Raw genomic sequence first — 18,069 nt, 5'->3', positions numbered from 1 at the left:
GTTGATCACTTCATGTTCAAAAGTTACAAATCTACATTTTTGTATGAAAAAAGGATGGTTTTTTTTGAAGTTTTTATCACAGCTTAAGGAGTATCTTTGTGTGTTATATACCTACAAATTTTCTGTCTAAAGGAAACACAGCTTGTATTTCACAAAGCATAATGAAATCTTGTATTCAACTTCAATCAGATACTGAAAATTCTTCGATGGTTGGACTATCAAGACTTAGTGTTGCTTTACTGTTGTGGACATCAAATATCAAGTTAGAAATGATGTACTGATGGTGTCATGGTGTCTTGACTTTGCATGCTTCGAAAAGTTCGCAATTTCAAACAAGTTTTTTAACTTGACTAACTGCAATGTTCAATGATGTATGTTTGGATTTAGCATCTTTTTCAACAATTTTTCAGTCATGTAAAAGACAGCGTCTACTTGTAGCAGTGAGCATAATGCCCAACTTTATAGTGCTGCCTCACTGGATAATCACCCTGTAGATCTAGGACATGAGTGCTATCCTCTTAATGTTGAGCGCCAAATGAGAAAGTTACTAGTACCCTATTATACATTTGATAAGATGCGACCAGGGAGCGAAACCACGACCTCCTGCACTCAAATTGGGCGTATTAGGTTTTCAAATATAGAAGCTTTTAATGCCACCCTTTTTGGCAGCAGCGTTTGTGGCACAGAAGTTTTACAAGTAAGCAGCTTTCTAAAAGTCTTTGGCCAAATGCTTTCAAACTTCACACGTCTTTCGGCATCAAAAGATGACATTTCAAGGCAAGTTACATAATTCAAACTTTTATTTGTTAAAATAGTGTCCCTTTTTAACACAGAAGTTTTACTGAAGTATTGCATGTAAGCAAGATTCTACCAGACCAAATGGTTTCAAATTTGGATGCACAAATTGATCTCACATGGCAGACTTATAGTAGTTAACACTAAACACTGCACATCCATGCAGTCTGATCAAGATCTGCACTGTTTGCCATTCAGTCAGTATCTTTTTGGTAAGCACCCCTTTTAGCAGTTAATGGGACTGTCTAAAATGAAAGATGGACAAGTTCATTATAGAAATGTAGCAAGTATAATAACCCTTTTATCATATCCAACAGACATTTCAATATCATCTGCTTCTCACTGTTCAATAATGTTTACATTTTCTTTTAAATCAGATGAATTTTCACTTCGCAATTCAACATCAAAAACTTTCAAAATACCATCTTTTCACAAAAATAAATTATTCAAGATTTTTACGATAATGACGGAAATTCAGTCATGCAAAAATGTTATGTTCAATAAATGAACGACACACTGACGTCAAAACAGACACGATCAATAAAATGAAAACACTTAACATTAAAGTACAGATAAGTCGTTGTATTTTTATTTAAAAAATTTACAGCTGAACCTGCCTTAGCAACCACCTGTACGTGGCAGCCACTTGTAGCAGTTATACCACCTGTATGTGGCAGCAACTTGTAGCAGTTATACCACCTGTATGTGGCAGCAACTTGTAGCAGTTATACCACCTGTAGCAGCCACTTGCTTTAAACAGTCAGTTACTTAACTTTACAAACAGATTTGTTGTTCTAATTTTAACTTGTCTTAAGCAGCCACCTGCCTTAAACAGCCAGACTTTGTAATTCCCTTGACTGGCTGCTTAATTAACCCTTACCCTGCTAAATTTCTATATTGAACTTGTCCAACTTTCAATTTGGACAGTACCATCAACTTTTAAAAGGGGTGTTTACCAAAAAGATACCGACTGAATAGTGATCAGTGCAGATCATGATCTACACTGGTCGCAAAGGCAGAATCAATCGTGTCCAGCATAAGGGTACAGGTCTGACTGGAGTAAGATCATACTGCTTGTTCATTTCTATTTCATATTTAAACAAAATGTTTGGGCTTTTTTTTGTAGTGTACGTGTGACTGCCTATAATCACATTTTAAGATCAACAACAGAGGGACAACTTCTCCTCACAACACCAATACAATGCAAATCTAACAATGTTTCAAATTAGTAAGGAGAGTATAAAGCTTCTTAAAATCAAACCTGTACTGGCCAATCTACTACAAGTTCGTTGTTGTTGATAGGTTTAGTGTCACTCCAACAAATCTTCTGTCACACTGGTGCTAGACATATACTAATCCCCAATGATAAACGTGTTTCCGACACAAACAGCCCAGTATGTATAATGGCAAAATAGCTCAGTCAGGTATTAAAATACACGTACCCATAGCAGATCATCAAATTCTTTTGTATTACGTTCGAACCTTCATGAGCATTATTTTTCAGGTCATTTCTTTTCGATCAATTTTCCCTCCTGTTCCCTTATTGTTTGTTTCTGACCTTGATGCTTTGTATTTACATTATATGTTTTTCCATATTTCTTTTATTCAGCGTTTATGTACAAAAAAAACCCAAACGATTGTATGCAGGGTTTTTTTTCGGCCGTTTTTAAAGCCGTTATTCGGCTATATTCCCAATGCCAAAAAGTATGTATTTTTCCGAAAATGAGTGCAAAAATTCCCAATCTATATTCTGAAAAAAAAAAAAATCATCAAAATTGCACAAAAAATGACCAATTATGGACAATTTTGTAATGTAAGTATGTTAAAGAGGTTCTACAATGTGAAACAAGTGTATGAGAAAGTGCTTAAACACTTCCTTACTATATTCTATGGGACTAAATATTTCCAAATTTGGAACATTTACACGTCAAAATTACCAATTTTAGGGGTATAGGCTATGTTCCCAAATTAGCCAGAAAAAACCCTGGTATGTCTAACATATGACTATTAACATAAAATATCTTAATTAATACTTTTTGTTTTCCTCGATCTTTTCTGCGTTATAAGAAAACATGCAAAATAGCAGATCTTTTTTTCTCTCAAGATCACCTTTATGTGAAGGTAAAACACAGACACTATAAACTTGACCTTCTTCCTCTTTTTCATGACCTTCAAGTTTCTAAAAATATATTGCAATAGCTGTGTTGCATGTCAATTAAGACATCAACACCAACATTAATTACTTGATGCTTGCAACAATTCCCATTAATTCAAGCAATAACAGTTTTGTTCTATATTTGTGTATTTACATGCTTTACTTAAGGTTTTAGTACTAGTTAATCATTTGTAATATAGTTCATAACTATTTCATGTGAAATTAAACATAAATACACTTAAATGATGCAATCTAAAACCTAACCTCAACGTACTTGAGTAAGTGGTTTTCTTATCTGATTTGATGTGAAAGTGGCGCACCTCTAAGATATTAGCCAATCAGATTGCTGCCTGCTGTCACACCCCTTTACATCACTAAATTGTAAACAAAGGCATTGATTCATTGAAATCTAATATTTTAAAAACATCAGCAGCAAAAAAAACAAAAGAAAACAAAAAATATCTGCAGAATCAGCAAAATATGAAGTTTAAAATAGTCAAGTCTTACTTCACTGCTGAAATCTAGTAAATACAACATTTAATATTTCAGAGACTTGTATCTTCTTTATCAGGACGGCTAAATATTCTATGATCTTATATTTTATAGCTGCCATCCCTTTAACAGGGACAGTGACAGTCAAAAGTTATCGCTTGTCCCTAAACGTCCAAGTGGTTAATTAAGCTACTGACCGGTTACTAAATTTAAATGGCCACTGTCAAGGTTAAAGACACATAACCTTAACTTAGTGTACTGTTTCAGGAACTGATCAGTTTATTCCAGTACTTGATTATTTTCTGCACTTTGTTTTGTTTATTTTCAGATAGTTTCTATAGCAACCACAGCATAATATATAGAATGATACTGTTAAAGCAATCTGGCATAACTTTTCTTTTGCCTTTGCCAAACAAATTACATAAAAGTCAAAAGCTTAAGGTTTAATGACTCGAATTCACAGAATTCTGGTAGTGGCAAATGCAAATTTACATTATTAGTTTGAGTCATCAACAAAATCAATATCCCCAGTAACAAGTCTGCCTTCAATAAAAGTGACAAGAAACAGTGATGATGCAACCAGTACCCACACAGATAAATAACTTGACAAACAGATAGACAGACTGTGAAGAATCAACACTGAAAAAAGCCAAAAATTAAGACAATAATATGGCGGCAGGGACTTTGTTGACACCTGGGTTCCAGGTTCAAACCCTAAATCTGCTGTCAGTGATTCTCTAATGGAATGATCAGATGAAGTGGTGGATTGAAACCCAAAATCGAAAGTTACTTTATACTTAGACAGTGTTGAACTGAGAAATGGTACAAGTCTGTGTTTACTCACAAGTGTGTCCTCGATATTCTGCGGCATCATCTTCACAAGGGCCTTGAGGATCTGGTGCATGCCAACCTTCATGTTCTGGTCCTTGAGGCTGTTTTTCACAGCCTGAAGCTCTGGCGAGTTCATGTCCAACATTTCCTCATCTAATACACCACAGCTTGCCATTTTTAATTATTTATTTTCCTTGTATTATAAAATTACGTACAAATCAAATTGTTTAAAAAATGTTCTGCTTTTTTATTTCCTTTAAAACTTTTCTCCACAATATCTCAAGTCAATCAGACTTTTAATTCCTTCTGGTACTTTGTAAATGTCAAGTCTGTTTTATAAAGTAGTTAGTTTGTATTGAATATTGGATTTGTATGCAGTGAATGAAATGTGGTACACACTTGCCACAGATATATAATATCAAACCAATACATGTGTATAGGAGGAGGCGGAGCTAACCTGAATAACTGACAGCCTTAAAGAAGCCTGCTTATATAATTATCTGACATGGAAATTGGCAAATATAATTTCCAAGAAAATGGAAGATTGACAAAAATGCAAGTAAACATTGTTTGTTTTCTATATGTTTTTTGAGTGACATTTTACATCTAGTTTTTCAAAGTAAACAAGTTGAATTGAAAATGAGCAGGTTTTTTTTTCAAGTTGCACTATCAAATCTTTTTACACATTTTTTTCTTTCTTTTTTCTTTTTGCTTCTGGTCCTTTAACTGTCTAAACCAGTTATATCTATATAACATAATAATAAATACCCGATGAAATTTAGGGCCATAATACAACCTTAAGTTGCTCACCTGACATTGACTATTTGACCTTGAATAGGCTGGTAACATTGCCCGATCGGGCTTATGACACAAAAAGTAATATTTCTTGAAAAATAATGAAGATATTTCTTTCAAACTTGGTCCATTTGTTAAGCATAACAAATGATACAAACTAGAATAAAAATAACTTATTTGCCTTCAGTTTTGGTAGAATTATTTCCCCTTTTCAGATTTTTATGACACATAATCTTTGAAGTCCAAAAAAACAATGTTCTAATGCCAAGTTTAATACAAAAAAGGGTTAAATGGCTTTCTAATGCTCTAAATCATTGCGCTAGTACATGAATGAAAACATTTTACTTTGTTTTCACTTACAACATTATAGAGAAATGTTAGTCCTAAAAAAATTGCTCATACATCTGCACTAGAAACAAAGTATTTACCCTAAATATATAGAATAAAGGTATTACGCACAAGTTTGGAGCACTAGAAAGCCATTGAACCCTTTTCTGTTTTAAACATTGCATTAAAACATTATATTTTTGGACTTCAAAAATTATGCATCATAAAAATCTGAAAAAGGGAAGTAATTCTAACTAAACTGAAGGCAACAAAGTTACTTCTACCTTGATAAGCATTATATGTAATGCTTAATAAATGGATCAAGTTTGAAAGAAATATCTTCATTATTTGTCAAGAAATATTACTTTTTGTGTCATAAGCCCGATCGGGCAATGTTACCAGCCTGTTGAATATAATTAATGGCACACAGAATTATGAATTGTCACAACTGTGTTTAGTATAAAAAACATGAAACAGATCAAGTGCCCCTATTTCAACAAATCTGAGAGGGGATTTTAGAAGATGCTTTTGGACCGAGTTTAATGAAAATTCTCCAAAGAGCGTATAAGGTAAAACATCATTTAAACATATTTCTAGCTTTAGTGGCTCCTATGAGGGGCCAACTAACCTCTTTGAAGAAATTTAGCAGAGGACTTTATGAGCAAGCTATAGATCAGGTTTAATGAAGATCTATCAAGCAGTTCATGAGATGTTGTTTAAAGGTATCTCTATCTTTAGCTCTGATTATAATCAGTCCCAAAAAGGGGTGAAGACAAAAAGAAGAGCAGACCTGCCATGATGCTATCGGCAAAGTTTGGTGTAATTCTGACTAGTAGTTTCAGGGAAATATGTTTATGTATAAATTATGGATGATGAACACCTGACGATCAATAATACTAAAAGCTCATTCTGAACAGAGATCTGTGAGTCCTATTTAAAGCTACAAGAAGCCAATGTCTACAGAGGCTCAAGATTTGGCTTGGAACTACATACTGGAGACAACACTGAGAGTGAGACACTTAGGCATCACTATCTGAGAGAAGCCACAAGTAGCTTAGAGGATACAATGTCAGGCATCATAATTTGAGGGAAGTCATAAATAGCTTAGAGAATACAATGCCAGACATCACTATCTGAGGGAAGTCACAAGTAGCTTAGAGACAATGCTAGGCATCACTATCTGAGGGAAGTCACAAGTAGCTTAGAGACAATGCTAGACATCACTATCTGAGGGAAGTCACAAGTAGCTTAGAGAATACAATGTCAGACATCACTATCTGAGGGAAGTCACAAGTAGCTTAGAGAATACAATGTCAGACATCACTATCTGAGGGAAGTCACAAGTAGCTTAGAGAATACAATGTCAGATATCACTACCTGAGGGAAGTCACAAGTAGCTTAGAGAATACAATGTCAGACATCACTATATGAGGGAAGTCACAAGTAGCTTAGAAAATACAATGTCAGACATCACAATCTGAGGGAAGTCACAAGTAGCTTACAGGATATAATGCTAGGCATCACAATCTGAGGGAAGTCACAAGTAGCTTACAGGATACAATGTCAGGCATCACAATCTGAGGGAAGTCACAAGTAGCTTACAGGATACAATGTCAGGCATCACAATCTGAGGGAAGTCAATAGTAGCTTACAGGATACAATGTCAGGCATCACAATCTGAGGGAAGTCAATAGTAGCTTACAGGATACAATGTCAGGCATCGCAATCTGAGGGAAGTCACAAGTAGCTTACAGGATACAATGTCAGGCATCGCAATCTGAGGGAAGTCACAAGTAGCTTACAGGATACAATGTCAGGCATCGCAATCTGAGGGAAGTCACAAGTAGCTTACAGGATACAATGTCAGGCATCACAATTGGAGGGAAGTCACAAGTAGCTTACAGGATACAATGTCAGGCATCGCAATCTGAGGGAAGTCACAAGTAGCTTAGAAAATACAATGTCAGGCATCACAATCTGAGGTAAGTCACAAGTAGCTTACAGGATACAATGTCAGGCATCGCAATCTGAGGGAAATCACAAGTAGCTTACAGGATACATTGTCAGGCATCACAATCTCAGGGAAGCTACAGGTGGCTTAGAGAATACAATGTCAGGCATCACAATCTCAGGGAAGCTACAGGTGGCTTAGAGAATACAATGTCAGGCATCACAATCTCAGGGAAGCTACAGGTGGCTTAGAGAATACAATGTCAGGCATCACAATCTCAGGGAAGCTACAGGTAGCTTAGAGGATTATAATGTCAGGCATCACTATCTCAGACAGAAGTAACAAGTAGCTTAGAAGATACAGTGTCGGACATTACTATCTGAGGGAAGTCACAGATAGCTAAACGGATGATACAATGTCAGACATCACAATCTGACAGAAGTAACAAGTAGCTCAGTCTGTGCAATGTCAACGACCGGTTACCTTGAGTTAGGTAATGCCATTCATAAAGGAACCTACTTCATGCAACTATGAAAAGTCAATTGAAACATTGCCACAAAATGAACTGAAACAAACTGTGGAAGTGTTTTCAGACATATAAACAATACCAAGAAATTTCCAAAACAACAACCGGTTTAAATTCCTGGAAGCTATTCTGACATAATGACAGCTTTCTGAGAATAAAAAACAACATGACGGAACTATCTCAGAATGAGGCTTCCTATCATCCTAGAAAACAATAATAAATTGTCCAATCAGACTGAGCAGTGAATTTAATTCCTTAGAGTGTTTCTAAAGAATCTTTTTTGTTTTTTGTTTTTATTAGCCTAGGGTCTATCATTCAATTTAAATGCCAAACTTTTAACAGAATGGGAAACATATACTGGAAAGACAAACATAATTATAGATAGTTTAGTCCATGTTTTTCTCTCATCAAGCTAGGTAATGGGAATATCTTCTACTGTAGTACCAAAGGAAATCGTGAGTAATGATCCCTATGTGGAATGTTAAATAAATTATGTTTTTTCTAAAACAACGCCTTGCATCATAACAAACACACTAGAATTCACTGTCTTATTAAGTTCACGTTTTTGGCACATCCAAATTTTGGCAAGGTGAACTAATCTCTTGGCAAACAGTGTAAATGTCATTGGCAAAAATGTATATAAACATTGTATATTTAATACCAGCCTTGAAGACTTTTTTTAACGTTAAAAACAACTTTTATAGGATTCAATCTGATATGGACTGGCCCACTTGGCATTTCCGAACATAGAACAATTACCAATTATATTCATGAATGTGCCAATTATTATAAATATAATATAGTACACTTAATTTTCAGCCAGTGTTGAAACTAGAGCTTTTCTAAGACAGCCGATCTAGTAGCCACTGACCAAAGACAATAATGCTATAAAATTTGATGGTCATAAACCCCTAAGCTTTCACTACTTTCCATAACCAATCATTAGATGAAGTCTGACAGTCTAGATCAAAGCATTCTCCAGTTTCAATCTCAAGGTCACTGTGACCTTGACCCTTTGACCGCTGAAGATATTAAGTCCGATGGTGGTAAACACAAGTTTTCTCAAGCTATATCAAAAAAAAAAGAAAGAAAAAAGAAGGTCACAGTAGCATATAGAGACCTTTGACTTTGTATGCATACGAAGTCATATTTTGACGTTTACTGTTGAAGATGAAAAGGACCTTCTGAGTGTGGGCACCTTAAACTCTGTGAAAAAACGGAGCGAGACTGATGCTTGTCAGGTAGTGAACAAGTTTACGAGCATACAAAATCTTTACAAAAATGAAACTGGGCATAACTTTATTAGAAAGTAAATAGTTATGGGAGCTGTGCATAGTAATATATCTAGTTATCAAGTGACAAGTGTGTGAAAATCCAGTCGGGTAATTCTAAGGTAATATAACATAATGGGAGATAATCAGTAAAATTTATTCACCTTACCTTATATGCAATGCAGCCCCTTGATTTGATGACAAACAACTACCAAGTAATGGGAGGTAATCAATAAAACTGACTACTTGACTTAACATATAAGTATAGCCCCTTGAATATTTCATGAACATGATATAAAATAAAGCAAAATGCCTCAGTTTTGTTTGTTTGTTTGTTTTGGGTTTAACGCCGTTTTTCAACAGTATTTCAGTCATGTAACGGCGGGCAGTTAACCTAACCAGTGTTCCTTGATTCTGTACCAGTACAAACCTGTTCTCCGCAAGTAACTGCCAACTTCACCAAATTATCAGAGGTGGAGGACTAATGATTTCAGACACAATGTCGTTTATCAAATAGTCACGGAGAACATGCGCCCCGCCCGAGGATCGAACTCGCGACCCCGCGATCCGTAGACCAACGCTCTTACCTACTGAGCTAAGCGGGCGGGCTGCCTCAGTTTTGCTGCTCGTAACTAATACTGTAGAATTTTTCTAACAATAACACCAATTACACCACCATGCAAAACAGTGTTTTATAAATAAAAAGTTTTACTGAATCATTTTTTTATACAATTACTTTTGAATTTTACTATTAGTTACTACTGAACATGTAACTATCTGAAATTTTCAAGTGTCCATCTTATCACAAAGATTTTTTGAAAGTATATTACAGCTTAAGCTGGGGTAAAAGTGACTTGACACACAATGTCTACATTGCCCAGGTGAAATTCCTGGGGTAGTCTTAGGTTCTTTTCAAAGACTACTGAAACAATGAATATTTATAATAAATAGAATATTAAAGTCAAATTTCAGCTTAAGCAGAAAAAAGAAATGTTTTTCATATAATCTTAATACCATACAGTTGAAACTCGTTGTCACTAGCAAGCGTACTACTTCGAGATAACCGAAATTTGACTTAAAATGATATTTTATAAACATGTTTTTGGGGCGGGACTTGACAATATCTCCAAGATAGCCGGAGTTTTGAGATTTAAGTGAGTTCAATATATCGAGATTCAACTGTATTTCAATTAAATGTACACCATCGTACAAATTGTATTCAAAGCATCTTATTATTCTGATAAAAACTTCCAAGTATTTAGGAATGAAATTATAAAACGGCACAATTTCTACAGCTCTACTGAATCATGACTGCATGAATTTTATCTGGTTATTTGTTAACTGTATTTTGTGATCTTTTAAAAATTTGTGATACACATAATTATAATTCGACATAATGCCAGTTAACATTATACATCCCTTTTAACCTTTACCCTACTAAATTTCTGTAATAAACTTGTCCATTTTTCAATTTAGACAGTACCATTAACTGTTAAAAGGAGTGCATACCAAAAAGATACTGACTGAATGGCAATCAGTGCAGACTATGATCAGACTGCACTGCATTTGATCTACACTGGTCGCAAAGGCAGAATAAATCATGTCCAGCATGATAAGGGTTAAATACAAATTGTGTAACATTGTTAGCAAATACTTTTGAAAAAAATAACAACAACAACAACAAAAAACACCAATAAAATCACTCAATTTACAACTTAAGTTACTCAAGAAGATTGTCAAATTAAGGATTGAAACTCTACAGAAATTATGTAAAGGAGGAAAACTCTTGTTAAAACATTGCTTAACAACTCTGAGTAAAAATCCTTTTCTGTTGCAAATGGACTGACAATTAAATCTGTCATTTAAATATCAATATATGTGGTATTAAACGCAATTAAATAATTCATTACATGCAAGTTGACACTCAGTGGATATCATTTTTGCAAATACTGACATGATATAGTAGTCGCAAGTTGACCGCGATGGTTGACCTTTGGCTGATTATTCATATCGATTATTTCATTGTAGAAATAAGGAGTGATTAGGGTAGCCGTGTATATTTATATGAAATTAGTTTGTATACAGTGTAGTATGCAAAGAGGTGAAGCGTTTTACGTACACTCCTTTTCAGTAATAGGTTGTGCCTCATTATGTATTATAATACAAAGGTCACCATCGGGGTTAAGTTGCGTCCACTATATAACAGATAGATTCTATGTGTGGCAAGGAAACATGTACATATTTCAAGACCCTTCCCCTCTTTAATCCTTACCTCCTAAACTTCTATAATGAACTTGTCCATCTTTCAGTTTGGACAGTACCATTAACTGTTAATTAAAAGGGGTGCTTACCAAAAAAGATGCTGACTGTATGGCAAACAGTGCAGATCATGATCAGACTGCACTGGCCGCAAAGGCAGAGCATGGTAAGGGTAATATAATCTTCCATTAGCACCAAATACCATAATGATTGCAGACAATCATAAAGCCTCTCAGTTAAGAAGTTTAATTAAATGAACAAACAAGAAGCATCCTTCAAAACAGTTCTGTCATTTGCAGGAAATCCCTCAAGTGTTAGTCTCCTTTTAACACAAGTATCATCAGCCAATGCCTCAAATGTTATGCCATTTCAAGTTAAACAGATAATTTATTGCAAAGAAATAGTTTGTGGCTTCTGCCAGACTACAGATCAGTTCAAAGTTGAACTTTGCAACCATACAAACAAAATGCTTTTTGTATATTTACAAAAGATCTGCAGTCTGTTGTACTAAATAACCTCACTCAAGTATTTATCATTTTTATGTACATGGGTCCAGGAGTTGCCTCCCTTGTTTTAACAAGTACTTTGTCATTTTACAAACTCCTACACAGTGATCTCCCTTGCAGCTACAATGTCACTGAACACTGCTAACACAGATTTGGACTTTTTTATTTATCTAATTATTTCGTTATATTTTCCCAATTTGTTATAAAGTCTACCTTAATGATTAATTCTGGCATTTTTTTTTCCCACTTAAATTATAGTACATCTTTCTATCACAAAGAAAACAATTAAGGGGAACCAGTTTCTTCGGAGTTTCGTCCGCCATGTTTACAGTTTACCATTCATCACGATCATCACATGATGAACAATGGTCACATGAATGTTGTTCTGGCATTGATCAATGAGTGTAGTGACAAGGGAGATAGCAGTTTTTTTCATTTTATTGTACAATGTGTCATGTGTCCAGGAGTTGCCTCCCTTGCTTTTATTAAAAATATAAATAACTAAATTAAATGGTTTCTAGGTGAGAAATTTAAGTCCACAAAGTAATCAATAGCAGCCTACCAGTATATTTCTTCAGATTTGTTAACTTTAATTCTAAAATATTGCTTAATCTGAACTTCTCCTTTTTTTACAAAATTTGCAGCAATTCAGTCATTTTGATAATTAATGACTTTTAATTAATTACTGATGGATTATTCTGTATTTTAAAAGACTACCTTCAATTTATCAACTTATTGTGTGGTGTAGTCTTTGAATTTAACTTCTTTGTACTGTAATGTAAAACCACAATCAAATATTTACGTGCAGTTTTACACATAGTTTTTATCTAAATAAACAAATTGCATGACTCAAGCAGTACTTTTAGCGGCCATCTATACTGAAAAATACATGTCATTAATTGTGAGGATAAAATATAGACAAATGGTTTGTTTGGCGAGTTAAATACTGTGAAATCATTAATATCCGTGGGGAGAACCTGTAAGTGCATATCCCAACGAAAAAGCAGTTTTTAGCAAAACCACAAAATTTTGAATGATTTCAAAGTATTATATAACCTTTCTAGAGGACCTGTGGTAAAACTAACAGTCAATCCAGAGGACCTGTGTAAATATACCGATGATCTACATTTATAAGGGCCACACCCTCATAAAAACATTTTTCTGAATATTTCTGAAACATGTCTGATTATTTCTGAACACACACTGAACACTGTCTGAACACTTTTTAGAAGTCTGAATCTTTCTCAACAGGGAGTTTATGTTCTGAACATTTCTGAATTTTTCTCAACATGTACTGAATTTTATCAGAAAGATTCAGAAATGAATTCAGATAGTTTCAGAAGATGATTTTTCCTGAAAGATGATGAAATTTCCTGAAAGACTAAAAAGTAAATTCAGGATATATATCAGATGACCAATTTTTTCTAAACATGCAATTCATGCAAAATGCCAGAGAGAAAATGATTCTAAATTTGCTTACTCAACTAATGAAAATACTAGTGTACACATTTTTAAAGGTAAAGCTGTTGTAGTATTCAAACAAGAGCACCGCAATGCAGAGCAATATACGCCCAAAGGTATGACCTTTGATCCCTAAGTGTGACCTTGACCTTGTAACTAGCCATTCAGAACATGCGCTCTACACCTGCTCTCGATGTAGTGAACATCTGTGTCAAATTACTTTGAAATCCTTCAGGGGGTTCAAGAGTTAAAAAGCGATGACCTTTGACCCCTGCATGTCGTCTTGATGTGTTGAACATTTGTGCAAAATTTCTTTACAATCCTTCAAGCAGTTCAAGAGTTACAGAATGGACACAACACATTCATATGATTATTGATACAAAAGTGTGACTTTGACCTTGAAGCGAGCCATCCAGAACATGCGCTCTGCACGTCGTCTTGATGTGGTGAACATTTGTGCCAAGTTTCTTTGAAATCCTTCAAGGGGTTCAAGCGTTACAGAGCGGACACGAAATTGCTAACGGACAGACAGACGAAAGGACACTGGGGGGTATAACATAATACGTCCCTTCGGGCATATAAAAAGTGGACATAAAGAAAAACAAGGAAGTCATAATGGCCTAAATTGCTAATCTGAGTTTTCAGCTTGCTTGAACAGCTTTGGTATAAATTCAAAAACTGTTCTTGAACATTGCAGCCATTTGTCGTTCATGGAATGGTGCATAGTTCATCAACTTGCCTTCTTAAAAAAATTCAAGAATATTTCCTGAAGCATTCAAACTCTTGCAAGGGTATTTATGCAGAAATATGCAAGCAGTATTCTCCAGCTGTTGTCACAAGAACTGAGAAAATTTAAAGATAAACACAAAACCAATTTACAATTCTATTGATCTCTTTACTATCTGTCTGCAAGAAATAATTGGCTGACACTGAGAGAGAGAAAATTATATAGATAACATAAATCCAATGGCCTAACCCTTACCCTGCTAAATTTCTATAAAAAGTTGAGAAAGAAAATTCTCTTAGGCCATAAAAACATTCAGGGTAAGGCCAAAAATTTAGGGTAGGTCGGGATACCAGAAACAAACAATTTTTTTAGGCCTAATATAGTACAGTATTGTTTTCCAGTACCAACACATTACAGCATTGCTTTCATATTTCCACATGTTACAGCACATTACAATATTGTTTTCCAGTTCTCATGCATAGTTGTATTTACATAACAACTATGCTGAAATCAGAAGAAAACTAGAGATGCTTTTGAGAAAAGCGCATGTCTCCCACAACTGCCCCTATGTAAAATGTCTAGTTTCTTTAGATGGTTTAGACGAGTGGATCCAATTATATGGTCTGGATGAGTGGATCCAATCAGTAATTCAAGGGCCATAAATCAAAAGTGCTTGGGTGGATTTGGCTAGTTATCGGACTTGGCTAAAGTCTTATGGCCAAACGCATTTTGTTCAAGTTTAGTGAAGATCGGATGAGAAATGTTGGATTTAGAGAGCGGACAAGAGTAAAAAGGCAGATTTTTCGGTAATTCAAGGGCCGTAACTCCAAAATGCCTACACCGGTTTGGCTAGTTATCAAACCTGGCTGAGGTCTCATGGTCAAACACATTTTGTTCAAGTTCGGTGAAGATCGGATGAGAAATGTTCGACTTAGAGTGCGGACAAGAGTAAAACTGCCAATTTTTCGATAATTCAAGGGCCGTAACTCCAAAATGCCTGGACCGATTTGGCTAGTTATCGAACTTGACTGAGGTTTCATGGTCAAACACATTTTGTTCTAGTTTGGTGAAGATCGGATGAGAAATGTTCGACTCAGAGGGCGGACAAGAGTAAAATTGCCAATTTTTCGATAATTCAAGGGCCGTAACTCCAAAATGCCTGGACCGATTTGGCTAGTTATCAAACTTGGCCGAGGTCTCATGGTCAAACACATTTTGTTCAAGTTTGGTGAAGATCGGATCAGAAATATTTGAATTAGAGTGCGGACAAGAGTAAAAAGGCCGATTTTTTGTAATTCAAGGGCCATAACTCCAAGACGCCTGGACTGATTTGGCTAGTTATCGAACTTGGCCGAGCTCTTATGGTCAAACACACTTTGTTCAAGTTTGGTGAAAATTGGATGAGAAATGTTCAACTTAGAGTGCGGACAAGCTTTGTGACAGACACACACAGAGACACACACACACAGACTGGAGTAAATCAATATGCCTCCCACACCACTGTGTGGTAGGAGACATAACAAGTGTTGTCATGATGACTTGTACAAAACAATTGAGCATGTAATTTTGCATGCTGTGACCATGACTTTGACCACATGACCAGTCATCTGTTGACATAGGCAGTCATGCTATAAAGATTGACAGCCAAAGTGCTCTTTGAACATAGAGTGGGAACTGTTTTAAGTCTAGAGGTCACTGTGACCTTGACCTTTAACTGTACTGTAAGCAAACAACAGGAGCCAGCCTCTGATTATGGCAATCTCCTATGAAAATTGACAGCCAAAGTCTTCTCTGATTATTAAGTAGAAATGCTTTTCACTTTAGTGGTCACCATGACCTTGACCTTTGACCTACAGATCCCGAAAAGAAAAGGGGTCATATACTGAGCAAAGGTAATCATCCCAGGACCTATAGTCTTTTAACTGAAAGCCAGTGTTCCTTAAACAGTTATTGAGTTACTGTGACCTTGACCTGTGACCTACTGACCCTCATAACAATAGGGATCATCTTGCTGAGCAATGGCATTGTCCTACGCAGTTTGACCTTTGTCAAAAGGTTACTGGTTACTGATCAGAAACCAAATAGTTTACAAACAAATAGACTAACTAACAATGTCAGCAAAATAGCATACTTCTAAAATGTCACCTAAAGCAGTTAAGAAATATTAGCTAGACTATTCAAAGAATAGGACTGGTAGAGCTATTGGACTCACCCATGCATCAGTCCCAATTTGGTTAAGCTTTGTATGTAAGCTGGTATCTCAGTAACCACTTGTAGAAATGGACTGAAACTTCACAAGCTTATTCATTGTAATTAACTGACTTACACTGCACAGATTCCACAACTCTATTCTGCTTTTTAACAAAATTAAGCCCCTTTTTCAACTTTGGTTAAGTTGTTGTATGTAAGCTGGTACCTCAGTACCCACTGAAAGGAATGGATTTAACTTCCACATACTTATATATATATATATAACCATAGCAAAATAATGCAGGAGTACATGATCTAAAGCTATTAAGTTCTGTATTTACCTGTTAATATCCTTAGGACAGCGGGCACATTTTTATGCAATCTCGCCAGGCATCATGTATGTTTTTGACAACAAAGAAAATGACATCACTCGACCTTCAGCTATTTCCGGAAGTAAAAAAAATGGAAGTAGACATGCTAAAGTTGAAAATGAAAGTCACCTTTGTATTTGTTGATAGTCAGGGGTCACCCCGATAAAATGTATGCGAGTGGACTTTGCTAATGGGGAGCCAATTTTCATGAGTTTCTAACAATTTGAAATTACCTGGTCTTTAGCACAACGTGTCAGCTTTTCATCTACGAAAACATATTTCAGCTCGGGATAAACACAAATCCCACAGGGTCCGTAACGGAGCAAGGGTACATTTTTGGAACTTTGTCAAATTGCTCAAAAGGTCCTTTTTGATGTTGTCTGAAAGTGTCAGTATATGCCTCAGATGTAAGATATTTCCATATCTGAGAACTGCAGACATTTCAGAAATATTTTCAAAATGAATTTCGTGTAATAAATGTTGATTCTACGGAAGCGTGAAAGGGCCATCAGACGCTATTACATTTAATTACGTTACTGGTGCGAAAAGAATATGCAGTGGTGTAGAACCAACTTAAAGGTGGTTAATCACATTTAAACAAAATTTTATTACATTATTCACACTTTGTATTTTTAGATTAATCTAAGGAACATCAATAAAACAAGGAAATTCCATGAAAACCAGGTTTTCAAACTTTGCATCACGCCAACAGTTTCTATTTAACAAGAGCTGTCCAAGGCCACAAAAAATGGACAATGCTAGACTATTCCAATTGTTTTCCCAGAAGCAGGAATATTACCAGGATTTTCTAAGTCCGAAAGGGGACATAATTTGCCAAAAATACACGTCAGAGTCATGGGACTTGATCTTGTGAGGTTGGTTATTGACCTATAAAAAGAAACAAGAGCGCTGCCAAGCGGGGCAATATATGCCCGAAGGCTTACATCATAGGATGGGAGCAAAATTTTAAGAACTTGACTGTTGTAGCCCCAAAGGACTTGAACAACAAAAGGATAACTTCAAAAAAACAAATCCAAGTCCACAAAAAAAATATTCAAAGTCTACAAAAAAATCCTTATCAGGTACAGGTATGTAAAAATACACCTTAAAACTGGAGGTACCATCCATGTTGTACCACAGAAAAGTGGTCTCGGTTTTCCCTACGGCAAATAATAAAAAAGTTTCAAAATAAGCTATTTATAGTAACATAAAAGGGAAGTAATTCAAAAAAAAATTATTGTAAGTACAAAAAAAAGATCTGCCAAATAAAAACAAGAGCACTGCAATGCAGAGCAATATACACAAAGCAGTCATATATGACCTTTGACCCTTAAGTGTGACCTTGACCTTGAAGCGAGTCATCCGGAAGATGCGCTCTGCACATCGTCTTGGTGTGGTGAACATTTGTGTCA

General features: G+C 35.5%; 1 protein-coding gene across 1 annotated transcript in view; it reads right to left on the bottom strand.

Annotated features, from left to right (window-relative positions):
- Positions 1 to 4,670, bottom strand: part of LOC123546218 (hexokinase-2-like) — a 92,907-nt gene extending 88,237 nt beyond the window's left edge. Inside the window, exon 1 of the mRNA XM_053550579.1 lies at positions 4,287 to 4,670. Coding sequence (XP_053406554.1) covers positions 4,287 to 4,448 — 162 coding nt within the window. The 5' untranslated portion in view covers positions 4,449 to 4,670. The remainder of the gene's footprint in view (positions 1 to 4,286) is intronic.
- Positions 4,671 to 18,069: the final 13,399 nt, after the last annotated feature.

Source organism: Mercenaria mercenaria, chromosome 9 (genome assembly GCF_021730395.1).
Source record: "Mercenaria mercenaria strain notata chromosome 9, MADL_Memer_1, whole genome shotgun sequence".
Lineage (NCBI taxonomy): Eukaryota > Metazoa > Mollusca > Bivalvia > Venerida > Veneridae > Mercenaria > Mercenaria mercenaria.
The sequence above is the reverse complement of the archived record's forward strand: the minus strand, read 5'-3'. Positions and strand labels throughout refer to the sequence as shown.